Source organism: Lithobates pipiens, unplaced genomic scaffold (assembly GCF_037356315.1).
Source record: "Lithobates pipiens isolate NorthernLeopardFrog02 unplaced genomic scaffold, aLitPip1_a1.2 Scaffold_13, whole genome shotgun sequence".
Taxonomy (NCBI): Eukaryota; Metazoa; Chordata; class Amphibia; order Anura; family Ranidae; genus Lithobates; species Lithobates pipiens.
In genome coordinates, this window is record NW_027507718.1 from 345,064,287 (window position 1) to 345,083,341 (window position 19,055).

Genomic DNA, 19,055 nt, shown 5'->3' on the forward strand with positions numbered 1-19,055 from the left:
CTAGTTGACTCCAATAGGGAGGTTTCCCTCCCCTTCCCTGTGACACCCTAAAACGACAGGAAGGCATTGTCAGCAGCCCTAACTCCTACCTCCTCTAATACATTTGTTTTTCTCGATTTGTGTCACTATTGAAAAGATGTGCCCTGACGGATTAGCAATACCCTGAAAGCGGCTCTAACCCAATCCTTCTCGATCCAATACAAAAAATAAAAAAGTGCTTTAGCTGGAGCTGGGATTAACTTTACTTGTGACAACTTTACTTTTATACATAAGCCAACCACTTTACCTTCACTAGCCCCAAACAAATCTGACCTAGCTATCCACCCCCTTTTCTCAGCAGTCCCTAAGCTAGAACACCCCCCTTCACCTAGTAGCTAGCTTAACTCTGCCTGGCAGCCTCCTTCTGCCCAACGTTTTCTTTAATGGTGACAGTGAAAATAATTTTAGTTCCTAGCAATAATTCTCTTCTGCAACTCTTAATTCAGTTTAGCAAGTTAAATCTGTACAGTACCCAAATATTTTGAATTCAGTAGCAAGGAGAAGGTTCAAACACTTCCAATTTTTCTAAATGTTAAACGTAAACCATGGCAAAAGGAATCCCCCTTAGCATAAAGTATTGTGGAATTATATACACACACACATACATACATATACACACTACAAACCTTATTGTATTCCAGATCCCAGCATTTCACCTGCTTGTCCTCACCACAAGAAAACAAATACGGACTCCTGCTGCTTACAATCACTCCCCGGACAGTGCTTATGTGTCCAGTTAAGGACAGCTTCAATTTACCGCTTGCCAGATCCCAGATCTCAAGAGAAGACAGAAGAGACATTAAGCTATATGCAGCACATTAATATTTTATGATAAAAAATACTTTCCATAAAAAAAGAATCTTATTAAAACTATGGCTTGAAGCTCACTTTAGAATTATTCAATGTGCTAACAATATATTTCTCCTGGGACTTCTATCGCTGGACAGAGTTGTGCTGTTCAATTCAGGCACAGAAAGGAAAGCAAACTCCAGTGACTGCATCAACAGATAAATCCACAAGTAAAAATAAAAAAATAAAAAGAAAAAAGGAAAAATAGTTGGTCATATGTTTTAAGTTTACAATTTCAAATCATGCTAAAAAATATATTATGACGGAAATGTCACATTTCTAAAGTGCCTAGCACACTGTATTATGGGGCTTGAGTTCTTAGGATTTGTTGTTTCTCCCGGCTAGAAGGAAGTCAGAAACTGGAATCCCAACACTACTGTAGAGCCAGGACACTATCCTTGTTTTAACATGTGCAGCAACCTGGAGTTGTGAAAGTCAAGTTTGGAAGACCAAACACTAGATTATATGAAGCTGTACAATGTGCTCTGTCCTATTCTGTTCTGAATGATTATCTTTATGATGTATGAAAATGCAGAGATTCAGTCTGCAAGCCAAGGTAGATATATGCATTAGAACGCATGACATGACTCTTTTTGGAATCAGCATTGATAATGTGATAGCCAACTTTTAGAACCATTCTGCATATTTGAATAGTCTGCAAGATTTGTTTTTCATTGTTCCTTTCCAGAGTAAAGGAGATATATATACATATATATATATATATATATACACACACAAACAAACATACATTATATATATATATATATATATCCCATGATGCATGATAATGGAGTGTGTGTGTGTGTGTGTATATATATATATATATATATATATATATATATATATATATATATATATATATACACATACACACACAATTATATTCCATTATCATACATCACGGGACACAGAGCAACCATAATAATGACTATATGGGTTATACACCACCTTTAGGCGAATGGACACTGGCAGATAGTCAAACAGGAAGTCCTCCCCTATATAATCCCTCCTACACAGGAAGTACCTTAGTTTTTTTCGCCAGTGTCTGTAAGGTGGTGGTCACCGATGTAATACATGTGCTCTTGGAGCATACTTGGAGGTCTGGTACAGTTCTGCAGATCAAGGACTTCAAAAATCGGATCCATTCAAAAAAGTTGTCAGCCAAAATGGATGGTACCTGAGCCTCATGGGAAGGAGAGAAGATTCCTCAAGGTTTGCCTGTAATGCAGCCTTACGGTGCTGGACTCTGTGTATAATGGAACCATGTGCAGTGTTTGTTCGGACCAAGATGCTTTCCTTTAGTGTGCTATACAGGTCCAGGGGAATGGACCCCACATTAAGGGGAACCCAGTCCCTGAAGGCCTTTTATAACTAAACCCGCCATGATGAGTGAAGATTGGACTCCTGTTATGCTCAGAGTCATGCAGCAGGAATGGTAAGTGTGCATTTTTTGCAGTTTCTAAAAAACTTGAACTGCATACATTTTTTATTTTTTTTTGCATTACATTTCATAAATGTGTGCTTAGTACATGAAACTGTATAGATATGTATTTATTTGCATTATACTGTATACATAAATGCATAAACAGCAAGAATATGCCTAGAGGCGATTCAGTTCGCATTGTGCGCTATATAAGTATTTCATTCATTCATTCAACCTGCATGTTTGCATACCTGGGTACCTGCATACTTCCATACCTACAGGGTTGTATAGCGGTAAACCAACATTGTCTAGGCCTGCATCCTTGTGGAACTGCGTATTAGTTTGTCTAATACAGTCACTTTAAGATTTATCTGTTAGACTAGCTAAATGACTCAGAAGGGTGAGGCAGGTACCCCATCCTCAGGTTCAGTGGTCTGGCAAGGGTCACGTCTCCTGTTGGACCAATGGCATCAGGGTGATTGGAGCCACTGTAGCGCCTGATCTTAGATTAAGCATGTTTAGTACTTGAATGTGAGACTGCCCAGGTTTCCCTCCTAAGTGAGGGAGGCATCTGAGGTTGATGTGTTTGAGAGTATCTCAGACCATAAGATTTTGGAGCAGTCTCTGAGGTGGCCCGCTCCTTTAGTCGGGTCAGTCTTTGCCTTGCACTGGCTCTTGGAGCAGTTATGCGAAGTTATGGGCTCATTGTAAAACAAATAGTAGCAGCTTCAAAACTGATAAGGGACATGAGGTCTATCTTAAGATCACAATCCGCTGGGCATCCTTCTGTTTCAGATGGGCTCAGTCTTGGTTAGTGATGACCTCTCTACAAGAGGTATATTGTGGGGCCCATAATCATCAGTAAACACACATCTTCATATGTTGGGTTGTTTCCAGCCTCAAAGATTTCTGTAATTGCAGTGGAAAGTAGTCCGTTTTCTTGTTTGTGACCATCCTTCGGTTCACAAAGCTCCTAACACCGGTGGTGGACTTGCTAATAATGCAGGGGGTGTCAAACTCATACCTCAATAACCTTTGCTCAGGAAGCAGTTGGTCCAGATTTTCCTTCAATACATTTTGCAGTAGGAAGCTGTAGCTAGGTCGAAGCACATTCCTTATGTACAGTCCTACTCCAGGTCTTCGTAGAGGATCATTCCAGGCATTGGATTGCCATAAGGCTCTGTTCCCAGGGTGTTGCACAGCTAAAGATTGGTGGTTGATGGTTTGGAATCTAGAAAGGTTGAATTCTTCCTTTCAGGTATTGGAAGATAACCACGAATGTCAGTTTCTCCATTTGGTTTGAGGGTGGCTACAGTTCAGTGGACTTTTGGCCAGTATGCCTTGCTCTCGATTATGGTACAAACCATATGTACGTTCTATCCATAAAAGCCTCTGCAGGGCCATATATATCAACCACCAGGGTGGCAACAGGAGTTATGGGGCTCAGGAAGGTGAACCACATTCTGGCTGGGACAGCACAAGTGCTGTCTCTATTGTCAGTGCATATTCCAGGTATAGAATATTGGCAAGGGAAACTCTGCAGATGAATCTACTAGATTCCAATTTATACAAGTTGGGACAGGTTGTGTTCGGGACAAGAGTCCTACTGGCAATAGGGGTAGATGCACTGGTAACACCTTAGAGACCAGTTCTCCCTTATTTGACGCTTCCCTCTGTTTCGACTTCTGCCACATCTTTTGTGAAGAATCCGGGAGGTGGTACAGGAGGAGTTTGGTACATTGAGGGGTCGCTCCTTGTACATTTCCAGTCCAATGGGACCCAATGGTCTTGAATCCTGTATCTCAGCACTGTTGAGCCCCTGGAAGCCAGCTTTGCCAACTTCAATTACAGGACTTGGAAAAACAGGATTTTTTGTACTCACCGTAAAATCATTTTCGCTATAATTCACCGACTGACACAGCTATCAAACCAAAAGGGAGAGCCACAAACTGGTAGTGGGCTTCGCCGACTGCAAACCGCAGAAACTTTTGATTCAGGAGGCATATGGGTATGTGCAGGTATGCATACTGGATGTCTAAGGATGCCAGGGAGTCCCCTTGATGGAGTGCAGCAACTACTGAGCGAACTGATTCTATTCTGAACCTCTGCACTTTCACAAAATGATTGAGGGCTTTTAGATCCAAGGTTGGACGTACCCCTGCCTTCTTGGGAACTACAAACAGGTAGTAGAACCCCTGGAAACATTCCGATTCCGGAACAAGTACAATCATCCCGCGATTCAGCAGGGCCCTTACTGCCCCCAAGAGGGCCTCCCGGCGAACCAGGAGAACGGGTATGCTGGAGGGGAATAATCGGTTTTGTGACCAAGAGAGGAACTCTATCTTGTAGCCGTAGGAAATCAGGTCGCAGACCTATTGGTCGGACAGTCGAGAGGACCACCGGGCTGCAAACTCCCGAAGGCGACCACCCACCCGAGTCATGGGTGGGGGAAAACCTTCATTAGGTAGCACTTTTGTTTGCAGGCTTGCGGTTCCAGGGACGTTTGTCCTTCTGTGGTCGTCCTGTTGGGCTGGGGACGTTTAGCGGAAAAAGGCGTTTGAGAAGAAAAAGAGGGCCCTTGCTTATAAAGTGGCTCCTTAGCCTTCCTGGCCTGTGGGAGTAGAGTACTCTTACCACCTGTGGCATTCTTAATACTGTCATCCAAAGAGGCTCTAAAGAGCCGGTCGCCAAGGAGGGACAGTAACAATGTTTTGTAATATTGAAGGGTAAGGTCATCTGGCCCAGGGGCTTTCCCAGGCTTAGTCGAGTTAAGTGCTAAGTCCAGTTCTTCTGGCGTTATCGGGATCTCTAATTCAGCTATACTTTCTACATACTTGCTACAAACTGAAAATTAAGATTTTCTACCTTGAAACTTAGATATTTCTGGTGAGCGGGAAAAATAGGCACATGGAGCTATGCATCCTTGATGTTGATTGATGCCAGAAGTTATCCACCTTGCAGGATGGAGACTACTGATCGGATTGACTCCATGCGAAAAAGAGCAGATATTCAGAAATGGTTGAGATCTAGAATGGGTCTGACATCTCCATTTGGTTTTGGAACCATTGAAAAGGTTTGAATAAAACCCCAATCCCTGCTCTCTATGGGGACCACCGATTTCACCTTTTGAGACAATAGATCCAGAGACTTCTTTTTCTCTGGATCCTTGGGAAAGTTTGATCTGAGGAAACGAGGAGAAAGGGACTCTCAGAGCTCTAGTTTGTACCCTAGAGATATTGAGGAAGCCACCCATTTGTCTTGACACTCTTCCTGCCACACCCTTGAGAACTGCAGAAGTCTTCCCCCACTCGAGTGAGCAGGGGCGCCCCTTCATAAGGGGACTTTTGTAATTTGTTCTGTAGGTTTCCTTTCCCAGGACTTCTTTTGTCCCTGGGATTGACCCTGAGGTTTACCTCTTGAGCCTGATGGCAGAGGCCGTTGTGACTGCCTGGAGGCGGATACCCCTGGCACTGGAGAGGAAGCTCGTCTAAACAAAATACGCTTACTCCTTTTCCTAACTGGCAAAAGGATACTTTTTCCTTTAGAAATTATTTGAATGTATTTTTCCAGATCATTCCCAAACAGCCATTCACCTTGAAAAGGAAAACTAACCAGGAGCTTTTTGCATGAAGCTTGGGGGCCAAATCCTGGGCCTGCTGATCAGGAATAACCTTGAGTACCTGCTTAAACTGGCCTCTCAAGGATTGACACACCAATTTCTGCCAGAGCAGGCTGAGTCACTGAACCTGCCAGGGAAAACGTGTTTAATAGGAATTCCAACTTCTTATCCATTGGATCCTTAAGCATTTGAACACCGGACAAGTCAAACTTTTATTCACAGAGGATATATAGCAGCGTCAATTGCTGGCATTTCCCTTTTTTTTTTTTTTTATAAACTTTTCCTCCATAGGATAAAGTGATGAAAACTTTTTAGGAGGAAAAAAATGCTTATCGGGGTGATCCCACCCAGAATACATACGTTTTTCCAGCAACGAATGGACAGGAAAGGCATGCACAGCTTGGGAGGGGCTTTAGCGAACCCAAACAAGAAGTGAGCTTATCAACAGACTCAGTTAAGGGTAGCATAAATGTGGAGCGGACCAATTCAGTAAGAGATTGTACCAACAATCTTAGATTGTGAAGCTGAACCCTCCGCATCAGACCTCCAGAAGAGGAGTCATCAGCCTCTTCATGGTCCTCAGAGAAAAATCCATCTTCTTCTGCCCCCAGAACCTCAGTTTGAGGGTCGTGGGAGGGGAATTGTCGCGCTTTATCCCACTCTGGGATTCGATTAAAGCTGCTAACCTTTGCTCCAATCCTAATATGGTTGAGGAAAAAAAAAAACTCTTCAGTAACAGACAGGGGCTGCAGTGTTGGAAACAGTAGCAACATTTGATGGCCCTGATGGCTCACTCTGACCAGCCACCTCAGATCTCTCAGGGGAGGGTGCCATTGTAGAGATGAGTTTAGGCTTTTTTGAGCTTGGAGGAATCCCTCTTGAGCCCTTTTTTGGGGTGTTTCTACCCCCCCCTTTCTGACCATAGCCCGATGCACAAATGGAGAGATACTACCAGAAGAAATTGCATTGACTGCTTGAGCAAATAGTCCAGCAACTGCCGCTATTAGTGCTCAGCCTGATGCTTCAGTAAATGTGCCAAGGAAATGCCTTTGTCATCACTTACATGCCCCCTTTTGCTCATGACCCTCCGACAGCTGCAGCTAGCAAAATTGAGCTTTTTAAAAAAATACTCTCATGCTGGACGTTGCCGCACGCCAACGCTGCGCTAAGCCAGGCCCCCTCTGTAACAATGCGCTCTCTTTTCAAAGAGCGTTTTCCCTCACGGTGGGCTCAGTTAAAAGAAACTTCAGGAAACAGGGCCCCTATTTAAATCGGGGGATCCACACTCCTGGACCCGTAAAACACCCCACCAGGTAACTTTATGGCTGAAAAAAACAAAAGCACTGGATCCCGGGGTCTAGCTCTCTAGAAAGAAGCGTTACGGGCTAACCCTTGTTTCTTCTGCCAGGAGGCCCGGGTGGGTACCATTCAATTCGGCCTGAAAAAGACACTTTGAATGGATCTGGTTGCATAGCCTGCCCCAGAAAGGAATATTCCAGTGGAGCTCAGCATAGCACATCTTTACTCATGACCAACATCTAAGATACTGGAGAAAAAACTGAGGTATTCCCAGTAGTGGGAGGGGTTATATAGGCAGCCTGCCTTAGCCAGTGTCCATCACCTGAAGGTGGCCTATAACCCCCGTAGAAACGACTATACTTGTGTCCTATGATCTACGATAAAAAATTATATTTTTACCTGGGTGAAGCCAGGAAGTGGCACCCTCAGAAATATGCGAGTAGATTTTCTTTTTCTTTCTCCAATCGGTAGGGGAAAGGAGACTGGCCTTTTTTTTTCCAAATATAACTTTATTCAACTCCAACCGAAAGGGCACACAGGACCCACAATACATAATAAACAAAATACATCAAGGCATAAGGCAGAAGGGGAGACGTAGCGTAAGTATCCTCAATACAAATATTCCTTCCTACAACCCCATAAACAATGAGACCGACCGACCATAGTCATCTCAACCCTCTGCCCTGCCCACATCCACCTATAACCCGTAGGGAGGGGGCCCAGCGTGCCCAGTTTTCACTTTTTACCAATAATACAGGGAAAGATAGAGAGGGAAAGAAGAAAAGAAAAGAGAGAGAGAAAAAAAAAAAAGGGGGAGGGGAGGGGGGAAGAAGAAAAAAAAAAAAAAGAATAGAAAAAGACATGGGAGAGACATGGGAGTGCTCCATGACGAAAATATCTTGCTAGGGCACCAACAGTCGACGACCCTCCAACGAGATTCGAAAGACACACCAAGCGTCCCATGTCTGTTTAAAGATTTCTTGTTTATTCAAAGAAGTTAGAATCAAATACTCCATCTTCCTGATCTCTTCAATTCTTCTAACCCAATGTGTAACCGAAGGAGGGGTACGCTGCTTCCAATAAAGAGGAATACATGATTTCGCCGCTTTAACCAAATGCCGCAAAAGTGACTTTTTATAACATTTTATTGGGATCTGTGAGTGGTGGAGGAGGAAAAAAGCTGGTCCTTCCGGGATAGGATAATCAATAAGTGCTTGTATTATACGACGGACCTCTGTCCAGAAGTTCGTCAAACCCGGACAGGACCAGAAAACATGAAGCAGTGTACCCTCCTCAACTTCGCATCGCCAGCATCTGTCCGAAACTGATGGGAAGCACCTATGCAATTTAGCCGGTGTCATATACCACCTAGTTAAAAGTTTGAAATTCGACTCCTGTGTCTTTGTACACAACGAAGTCGTAAGAGCTAAGGTAATAATGCGCTGACTCTGCGAGGGAGAGAACGAACAACCAAGATCCCTTTCCCATTTAGACAAACAAGACAGGTGAGGGTGGTCCCGATGCCCATTCAGAAGATTATAAGTCCGAGAGAGGACGTGAGCCAGCGGGCCCTCTTCCCTACATAAGGTCTCAAACTCCGTCATGGGGCCCGCAAAAACCTGAGGATCGGGTATGGAGCGCAGAAAATGATTTAAGCGCACCGCTTTCCAGAAAGGAAGACGAAACAAACCTGCCTGGTCAGTCAAATCGGCGATAGATGGCCATTTCCCATTGATTACAAATCTGGACGCATGCTCTACGTGTAGCTCACTAAGTAATTTATAGTCTCCTGGGTAGATCCCTGGTTCAAACTGCGGGTTACCTAAGATCGGGTACAAGGGGGAAGACAATGATGTGATTTTATTCTGAGAGGCGATCATATATCCCACTCTTAAAGAGACCCCTATAGTAGGATGCGATCTCAGTTCTACTGGCAACGCCCGGAAGCACCACATGGCACTTCTCAGCGGAATGCGGGACTGAGATTGCTCCATTTGCACCCATAATTTGGTAGCACTGTTACGATTCCAATCCAAAATCCTTCCAAGATGGGAGGCCACATAATAACGCCGTATGTCGGGTAATGCCAACCCTCCCTGTTGTTTAGAGAGCGTCAGCTGTGGCCACCGGAGTCTGGGTTTCTTGTGCGCCCAAACAAATTCCATGATCACGGATTGTACCTGTTTAAGAAATGAAGAAGGGATTTTAATGGGAAGGGCCTGAAAAAGGTAGTTAAATTTAGGAAGTATATTCATTTTTACCAAATTACATCTCCCAAACCAGGAGTGGAGCCCAGCGTGCCACTTTTGAAGCAAGGTACGTGTTCTAATAAGCAGAGGAGGGAAGTTCAACTTAAACGTATTCGCGACGTCCGGTGGGACATAAGTACCCAGATATTTAAGTGCAGTGGTCGTCCATCTAAAACGGAAATTCGATTGCACATCCCGAAGTAGCCCTGGGGGAACAGCCACCCCCATAGACTCCGATTTTGAGAGATTAATTTTCAGATGCGACATCTGCCCATATATCTGAAATTCCCGAAGAAGATTCGGCAAGGAAGTTCTTGGATTTGTCAAGGAAAACATCATATCATCTGCGTAAGCAGAGATCTTACATTCATTCCCACCCATGCGCAAACCCGTAATATCTGGGTTACGCCGGACCGACGCCAGAAAAGGTTCCAGGGACAGAGCAAATAAGAGGGGTGATAGCGGGCAACCTTGTCTGGTCCCATTACCAATATTGATAGAAGAAGAGAGCACCCCATTTACCTTAATTTGCGCAGAGGGTCTTGAATATATTTTACTAATCCAGGTAAGCATCCGTTCACCTAATCCTACGTGACGGAGAACCGAAAACATAAAAGGCCAGTGGACCCTATCAAAGGCTTTCTCCGCGTCTGTGTTCACAAAGACACACGGAGTGTTCGACACCTGAGCCTTGTGTATCAGAGCCAGGACCTTGATGGTATTGTCCCTAGCCTCTCTAGAGGGAATGAAGCCTACCTGGTCTGCATGAATGAGAAATTGCACATAGTGAGCTAAACGCATAGCAAGAATTTTAGAAAATAATTTTAAATCCAAGTTAAGCAAGGAAATAGGCCTGTAGCTTCCGCACAGGCCTGGATCTTTATCTTCCTTGGGGATCAAGGAAATGTGTGCCCTAAGGGTATCAAAAGCAAAGTCTCTTTCGGAACTCAGAGCATTAAACCAATCGACCAATCGTGGGCCGAGGATGGGGAGAAAGACCTTATAATATTGCGCGGTGTATCCATCCGGACCCGGCGCTTTGCCCAATTTCAGAGAACCCACCACCCCCTGCACCTCCTGCAGGGTAATTGGTTTTTCTAGTAGTTCCCGATCCTCCGTCGATAAAGAGGGCAAGCCAGCTCCAACCACATAACTGTCTATCTCCTCCCTCCCCGTCCCCGTGTTTGGAAGATTATAAAGCTCAGAGTAAAACCTCCCAAAGGTCTCAGATATCTGCTTCGGCGTCGAGACCAACTTGCCAGTAGCATCTGTAATCTGTGATATAAACGCAGCCGACTTCAAATCCTTAACCGACTTGGCCAGAAGCTTCCCACACTTATCTCCAGATTCGTATGTTAATTTACGGCAGAACTGGAGTGCAGCTTTCGCTCTATAGTAAAGAAGATCATTAATCTGAGAGCGAAGCGACCCCAGTTCGATCTCTAAAGGTCGTGAGGGAGCATGTTTATATCGTGCTTCAACTCGGGCTAACTCCTGAAACAGGCCCTGCAGCTGTTCGTTTCGCGCGCGTTTAATACGTGTCCCGTGTTTAATCAACACCCCACGAAGAACTACTTTATGAGCTTCCCAGATCATACCCGGATCAGAACCCTCCAGTTCATTCTCCTGAAAATAGAGTTCCATTGCTCTAGTCACATCTACGAGAACTTCTGGTATCTGAAGGAGACTCTCATTCAGTCGCCAGAATAATGACCTGGGTGAGGGATTTCCCGAAAGCACATAGGTGATCATAACCGGTGCATGGTCCGACCAGGTAATGTGGCCAATAGAAGAAGAGCTCACTAAATGTAAATGATCATGGGGAATCAAAAAAAAAATCTATCCGTGAGTAGGATTTATGAGGGGAGGAGTAAAAAGAATAATCTTTCTCTCCCGAATGTTGAAGTCGCCAAACGTCCATTAGCTGGGCCGACTGTAGGCATTTAGTCACCCGTTTCCTAACTGGGACTGGAATTGAAGAGGAGGAGGTAGAGGAGTCCAAAACTGGAGAAAGAGGGATATTAAAGTCCCCTCCCAAAATCAATTGGCCCTCTTGGAAGTCAGCTAGACTACGCATGGTACGCTGTATGAAAACATCCTGGTGGTCATTAGGAGCATATACCGTAGCAAAAGTGAAAAGAGACTGCCCAACCTGGCCTTTAAGGAAAAGAAAACGCCCCTCCGGATCCGCCATTAGGTCCCGATAAACCCATGTCCTTTTATTAGATATCAAAATAGAGACCCCTTTAGTTTTAGAATAAGAGTTAGTCGAATGATAGACGTGAGGAAAGGCACGGGACTTCAAGATCGGCAGACTAGAGGTTTTAAAATGGGTTTCTTGAATAAACGCGATATCTACAGAATTAGTCTTCATCTCTCGTTGCAAGATCCGTCGCTTCTCCGGGGAATTCAATCCCTTGGCATTTAGCGAAAGAAACTTAATAAGATCAGCCATCCCGTCCCTACCATGTCAGAGAAGCAAAAAAAAAAAAAAAAAAAAAAGGGAAAAAGGGGGAAAGATTTAAATAAAAAAAGGGGAGGTAGGAGGACCCTACCGTCCACGCACAAGGCGCGACGGAAACGGGCCTCCACTTAAACTAAGATTAAAGCACAAAAACGTGCTTTGGCACTTATCTACCCTAACTGGGTCAGAGGCGCCGGCCTATTCGGGGTGTGGACAGACAGGGCATAGAGTGAGCTCCCGGGTCTCGGTTCCCCTCACTCAACATACTGTAATAACCTACACCTATCAGTATGTACACCTAAGAGAGAGAAAAAAAAAAGTAAACAAAACAACATCAAAAATTAAATAAACTACACATAAATACAAAAAAAAGCTCTGTTTTAGCGGTGATTCAGTGTGAAAGGGGTCTAAAAGGTGCCTTTACTTAAAAAAAAAAAGGCTGCCTTACCAAGAACAGACAGAAAGACATCTACTCATAAATACAAAAAAAAGAACCTAACCACATCAAAACACAGAGCCACCCGCTGCTCCGGTGGATCATTCCGTGCCCTCCAAATCTAGGATAGACACCAGAACGAACCCACCGGGGCAATCCCCCCATAATCCAGAGCGTGATCCCCCCACCCACCCTGTCATCCACGCCCCCCCCCCAGGTCACCTAAGGAATATAACCCCCTCACTTCTCCTTAAAACCAACCAGGTATCACTTTCTTTCCGTGATAGAGGGCTTCCCTACAATAAATATTGCTAGAGGAGGGGGGGAGGGAGGGGAGGAGTAAAAAAAAAAAAAAAAAAAAAAAAAAAATATCCTCCTCCACCCCCCCCTCCCCAGCACATATCACTCTCAAATACTATTGTTAACCCGCAAATATTTCCCGTTTAATATCCCCATAGTATCTTACAGTATCTCAGGCCAGGGTCACCCAAAGGGACCCGAGGGAACAACCCCCATGGCGACTTCCAGCAGTCGTCCATTCACTCCTCCCAATGGGTCATCCCCCCCACCAATGGCAGACCTAGTTAGGGATATTCATTAACCTTATTTGTTCCGAGAGATATTTATAGAAAAATTTCAAATATAATCAGAATGAGATATAATCTATACTACCCACCATATTAGCCACCCCCCCCCTCCCCCCTCCCCCCATCCATTATCTCACCCTATCCCATACCCAAGAGGCTCCGGCCGCATCCCTATGACCGGGAGCGGTCAGCAGAGCCACAGTCACTGGGCAAAAAATGGCATGTTAGAAACAGCAAGAAACAGCAAGTGCCAGTGCACGGGAGGGACCTGAACAGTCCAAGACCAACAGGGCAGGGCAGGGGGGGGAGGGAGAAGCAACCCGGGGACTACTAAGAAAACAGTCAGTTAGGTGGAAGGGGTTAGAAGTTAGTAATTAATCCATCAGCAGGGGAACAAGGGGGGGGGGTGGGCACCCATCTGTCTACTCGCGTTGGGGATCTCTAAATATCGCTCTCCGTCGCTCGCCCCATTACGAACTTTGATGGGGGTAATGGGGTGGAGGACCCTGATGCTGACGGGCTCCCGATCTACCTGTGAATCGTGGAAGGGGTAGCAACCAGTCCGGTACCGAGCACGGTACTTCTCCAAAATAATCAAACAGAGCTGGCAGATCCGCAGGTGTCTGCAGGTTAAACGAAGACAACTCCTTCCGGAAAGTCACCGACAGTGGATATCCCCAGCGATAGGAAAAACCCCCTCGCTTCGCTATATCCAGCAATGGTCTGAGCAAGGCTCTTCGACGTAGTGTGGCCCTGGAGAGATCTGGGAGAAGCTGGATCTGTGCACCATTAAACTCCAATGCGCCATGTTCCCAGGCACACCGGAGGATCATCTCCCTCTGCACATAACGATGGAAGCGGCAGATCACATCTCGTGATCTCATCGGATCCACTGATTTAGGACCCAAGGTCCTATGCACCCTGTCTAGTTCAAAATCCATGTCAGGGTCTGCTGCTACTTCACGTAAAATAGACCTTACCACTTCTCCCAGGTTGTCAATTCCAGACGACTCTGGAATGCCACGCAGCCTGATGTTAGAGCGGCGGCTCCGATCCTCTGCTTCCTCCAATTGAAGATGTAAGGCAGTCACCTCCTCCTGTTGTTGGTCTCTCGAACGTTCTAATAACAGCACCCTGTTCTCAAGTGCAGTAACGGACGATTCGCCTGCACTCATCCGTTCGGATAGACCGCCTACTTCTTCCCGAATCACCTGAATATCCCGCCGGTGAGTCTCCTCAAGACGTAGGATCAGTGCCTCTATGTCCGTTCGTGTTGGAAGTGCTTGTAAGAGCGCTCGGATATCACTGTCCACGATCACGGCGGGGTCCCTGGAGGACATCTCTCCAGGCGATGCAGCTGTTTCACTAGTCTCGCTAGCAGCGCTTGCAAGAACGCTCGTGTTGGATGTGGGGCTGGTCAGGCTTATCGGTTCATCCTGCGGCGGGGAGTCCCTCACAGCTCTGCCGCCCGAACCACGTGGAGTTGTAGTCTCGTAGCCTGAAGGGACAGGCGGAATTTGCTCAAAGAAGCGGCGGATTTCCAGCGGGTTTTTAGCCGCTAATGTCCCCTGGGTATTGGCTCGAGTTCTGTGCCGCTTGGAAGGCATGCCAGTATAACAGTATAGGTAAGTAAAATAATGAGATATAGCCGAGGAGGGGATCAAGCCCGGGAGCTCTGCAAAATCACGTCCTCACACCGCCATGTCCAGGCCACGCCCCCGTAGAGGGAATTATGCCCAGACTTTTCTTAAGTACCGTTAAGGGTCAGAATTTGTCCATATTCATTTTTCTCAGGGGCCGTTTTTTCAACATTATACAGCGTGTAACATAAGCATTCTCGCGTGCCAGGTCACTCGTGTCCTTGGGACTTGAATTTGATCTTTACTGTCCTTGCAGAGGCCACTTTTGGAACCAATCGGGAGATTCTGTTGGTTCTTTTTCTTGGAAAGTGACTTCTATGGTGACTATCACTTCACTAAGTGGAGTGTCAGAATTGACGGCTCTTTCATGCAAGGAGACGTTCTTGGTCTCGCATCATAAGGTGATATTGCGTCCTCATCCATTTTTTGCCTAGAGTGGTGTCTAGTTTTCACTTGAGTCAACCAATGACTGGTGCACATCGAATCTGGTGCAGCTGTGCATAGAAACCAACCAGCTTCTAACTTCAGCTTGTTCAATCATGCTTTTACAATAAAACATGTAAGCCAATTGGTTACTATACTATAGTAAAATTTTCCCAAATGTCTTGCCTTCTTCTACATACTCTGGAGACATTTCAAGCAGTCAGAATTACTTGACTTGTCAGCACAGGTCAGGAATCCTGGTTTGTGCTGCCAGTAGAGCACAGGATCAGCAGCAGGCATCGAAGTTAACTATTTTCATTGGATTCGCCAGTTGATTATTTGAGCCTATGGCTTGAAAGGGCAAGGTCCCCATCTGTTTTTTTGGTAAAAGCGTTCACTTTTAGATGTGTGGGGGCACCTTGGGTCATCAGTTGCTCAGGATTTTAAGGCCATTACATGCTCTTTTGTTCAGACATTCACAGAATTTTACCAGATGGATATCACAGCTAGAAAAGAGTAGATGGGCGACAGGAAGGGTAGAGGGGAAAGTGCCAGGGAGGATCCTGGGCTGGAACATCCCAATAAGTACGTCTGTCTAGTGACTGGTGAAACCAGTCAGAGACCAATATTGCTGGAGCCGAGTGACTCCCCTAGCTGCCAGGGGGAAGAACTCCTTCAGTGAGAGTGGGGGGAAGCAAAGGGAAAAGAAAAACAGATTCTGGTGGTAGGGGACTCAATTCTTAGAAGGACAGAGAGGGCAATCTGTGACAAAGACCTGAAGCGCCAAACTGCGTGTTGTCTACTGGGTGCTCGGGTTTGGCACATCACGGATCTGGTGGACAGATTACTGGGAGGGGCTGGGGAAGACCCAGCTGTCATGGTGCACATTGGCACCAATGACAAAGTCAAAGGAAGATGGAGTGTCCTAAAGAACGATTTTAGGGACTTAGGAAATTTGGGAAAAGGACCTCCAAGGTATTATTCTCAAAAATACTACCGATACCTCGAGCCACACCAGAAAGGCAGATGGAGGTTAGGGAAGTAAAGTGGCTGAGGAGCTGGCGTAGCAAGGAGGGGTTTGGGTTCCTGGGGAACTGGGTCAACTTCTCAGTCAGTCACCAGTTCTATAGAAGGGACAGACGGCACCTAAATGAGGAGAGTGCAGATCTGCTGGGAGTGAAGATGGCCGAAAAGTCAGAGGGGATTTTAAACTAGGCGATGGAGGGAGGGTACAGAAGTAGAGATTGTCAGCGCGTATCATATACCAGAGGGTGGTATTGGGGGCATTAGTGGTAGGTTGACTAAAGCACATAAACCATGGTAAGTATAGTAACAAGTTCTGTTTGCAACCTTGGAACACCCAATAAGAAGACAGTATGCGACTGGTCTAAACTACGTGGCATGTTCACCAATGCCAGGAGCCTGGCAGACAAGATGAGAGAACTAGAGATACTGTTGTATGAGGATGATTTTGATTTTGTGGGAATTTCAGAGACTTGATTCAACAGCTCTCATGATTGGCTGCCAACCATTCAAGGGTATTCCCTTTATCAAAAGGGATAGAGAGGGTAAAAAAGGGGGGTTATGCCTGTATATATCAAGAATAAATGTACAAGTGAATTTGAGAAATTACATCACTAAGGGAGCTAGGGAGGAGGTGAAATCTTTTCACCCCAAAAGGGATGAAACTAAGGGAAAAATAATACTGGGAGTATGCTATCGGCACCCTAACCTGGAGGGGGGGGGGGGGCGGACCCCCATCACAATTTGAATTAGCGGCAAGGATTGGAGGGGCCATCATAATGAATGATTTTAATTATCCAGACATAGACTGGGTGGAAGGAACTGTGCATTCGTCCAAGGCTCGCCAGTTCCTAAGTGTCTTGCAGGACAATTACATGGGTCAGATGGTAGATGCGCTAACTAGAAACAAAGCGTTACTGATTACAAGCAATACAGACCTGATCATGGATGGGGAAACAAGGGGTAATTTAGGAAACAGCGATCACAGGTCAAATAGCTTCAGTATAAATCACACAAATAGGAAACATAAGGGGAATACAAAGTCAATTTCAAGAAAACCAACTTCCCTAAAGTGCAAATCTTGCTAGAAGATATAAATTGGGATGAAATGTTAACAACAAAGAAAAACGGAGGAGAGATGGGTTTGCTTTAAGAGCATATTAAATAAGGGCATTAGCTAGTGCATCCCATTGCGACTTAAATTTAAAAAATTGAGAACAAAAGTCCTGGGTGGCTTAACGCCAATGTAAAAATGCATAAAAAAAAGCAAAGGAGAAGGCCTTCAAAAAAATACAAGGCTGAGGGATCATCATCAGCATTCAAACTTTACAAAGAATGCAACAAGAAATGTAAAGGTGCAATTAGGGCAGCTAAGATCGAACACAAAAGACACACAGCAGATGAGAGAAAAAACAAATCCCAAGAAATTCTTTAAGAATATAAACAGTAAAAGATGGAGGACAGACCATATTGGCCCCATAAAGAACGAGGAAGGGAAGCTTGTTACAAAGGATGGTGAGATGGTGGAGGTATTGAATTTATTCTTCTCCTCAGTCTTCAGGAGGGAATCACTGGCCTTCAGTAACCAAAATGGCAGTGTTTATCCTCATGACTAACAGTGGACAGAATTAGAAACAGACTTGAAAAACATAACATTAATAAGTCACCAGGACCAGATGGCTTGCACCAGAGGGTCGTTCGGGAACTCAGTCAAGTAGCTGCCAGATCATTGTTCTTAATTTTTACTGATAGGAATGGTACCAGATGATTGGAGAAAAGTCAATGTAGCACCAATTTTTGAAAAAAGGGCCAAAATACATCCCTGGGAACAGACCAGGTAGCCCAACATCAATAATATGCAAGCTCTTGGTGGGGATAATAAGGGACTATATACAAGATTTTAGTAATGAAAACGGTATCATTAGCAGTAATCAACATGGATTCATGAACAATCGTTCTTACCAAACCAATATATTAACCTTCTATGAGGAGGTGAGCTGCCATCTAGATAAAGGAAGGCCCATAGACGTGATGTATCTGGACTTGCAAAAGTATTTAACACAGTTCCCCATAAACGTTTACTGTAAAAATTAAGGTCCGTTGACATGGACCGTAGGGTGAGTACATGAATTGAAAACTGGCTACAAGGGCAAGTGCAGAGGGTAGTGATAAATGAAGAGTACTCGGAACCGTCAGAGGTGAAAAGTGGGGTTCCCCAGGGTTCTGTCCTAGGACAAATCCTATTTAATTTGTTCATATACGACCTGGAGGATGGGGCAAACAACTTAATCTCTGTATTTGAGGAAGATACTAAGCTAAACAGGGAAAAAACTTCTCCGCAGGAAGTGGAAACCTTGCATGATCTGAAAAAATTAATGGGGTGGGCAACTACATGGCAAATGAGGTTTAATGTAGAAAAATTTTAAATAATGCATTTGGGCGCCAAAAATGTGAATGCAATCTACTCACTGAGGGGAGAACCTCTGGGGGAATCAAGGAAGGAAAAGGACCTGGAGGTCCTAGTAGATTATAGGCTCAGCAACAGCATGCAATGCCAAGCTGCTGCTAACAAAGTAAACAGTAATATTGACTTGCATTAAAAAGGGAATTAACTCAAGAGATAAAGCGATAATTCTCCCACTCTACAAGATTCTGGTCAGGCCTCACTGGAGTATGCTGTCCACTTCTGGGCACCAGTCCTCAGAAAGGATGTGCTGGAAATGGAGCAAGTACAGAGAAGGGCAACAAAACCAATACAGGGACTGGAGGACATTAGTTATGAAGAAAGGCTAGGAGCACTAAACTTATTCTCTCTGGAGAAAAGATGCTTAAGAGGGGATATTATTGTAATTTACAAATATCATACTCATTTACCCCACAATAGGGATAAAACTTTTCAGCGGAAGGGAGTTTAATAAGATACGTGGCCACTCATTAAAAAAAGGAAAAGAGGTTTAACCTTAAACGGTGCCAAGGGTTCTTTACTGTAAGAGCGACAAGGATG

At 44.9% G+C, this 19,055-nt stretch overlaps 1 protein-coding gene across 1 annotated transcript in view; it reads right to left on the bottom strand.

Annotated features, from left to right (window-relative positions):
* The window catches only part of PLRG1 (pleiotropic regulator 1), a 97,918-nt gene that overhangs the window by 22,619 nt on the left and 56,244 nt on the right, over positions 1-19,055 (bottom strand). Inside the window, exon 9 of the mRNA XM_077477071.1 lies at positions 666-815. Within this exon, the coding sequence (XP_077333197.1) occupies positions 666-815 (150 nt within the window). The remainder of the gene's footprint in view (positions 1-665; positions 816-19,055) is intronic.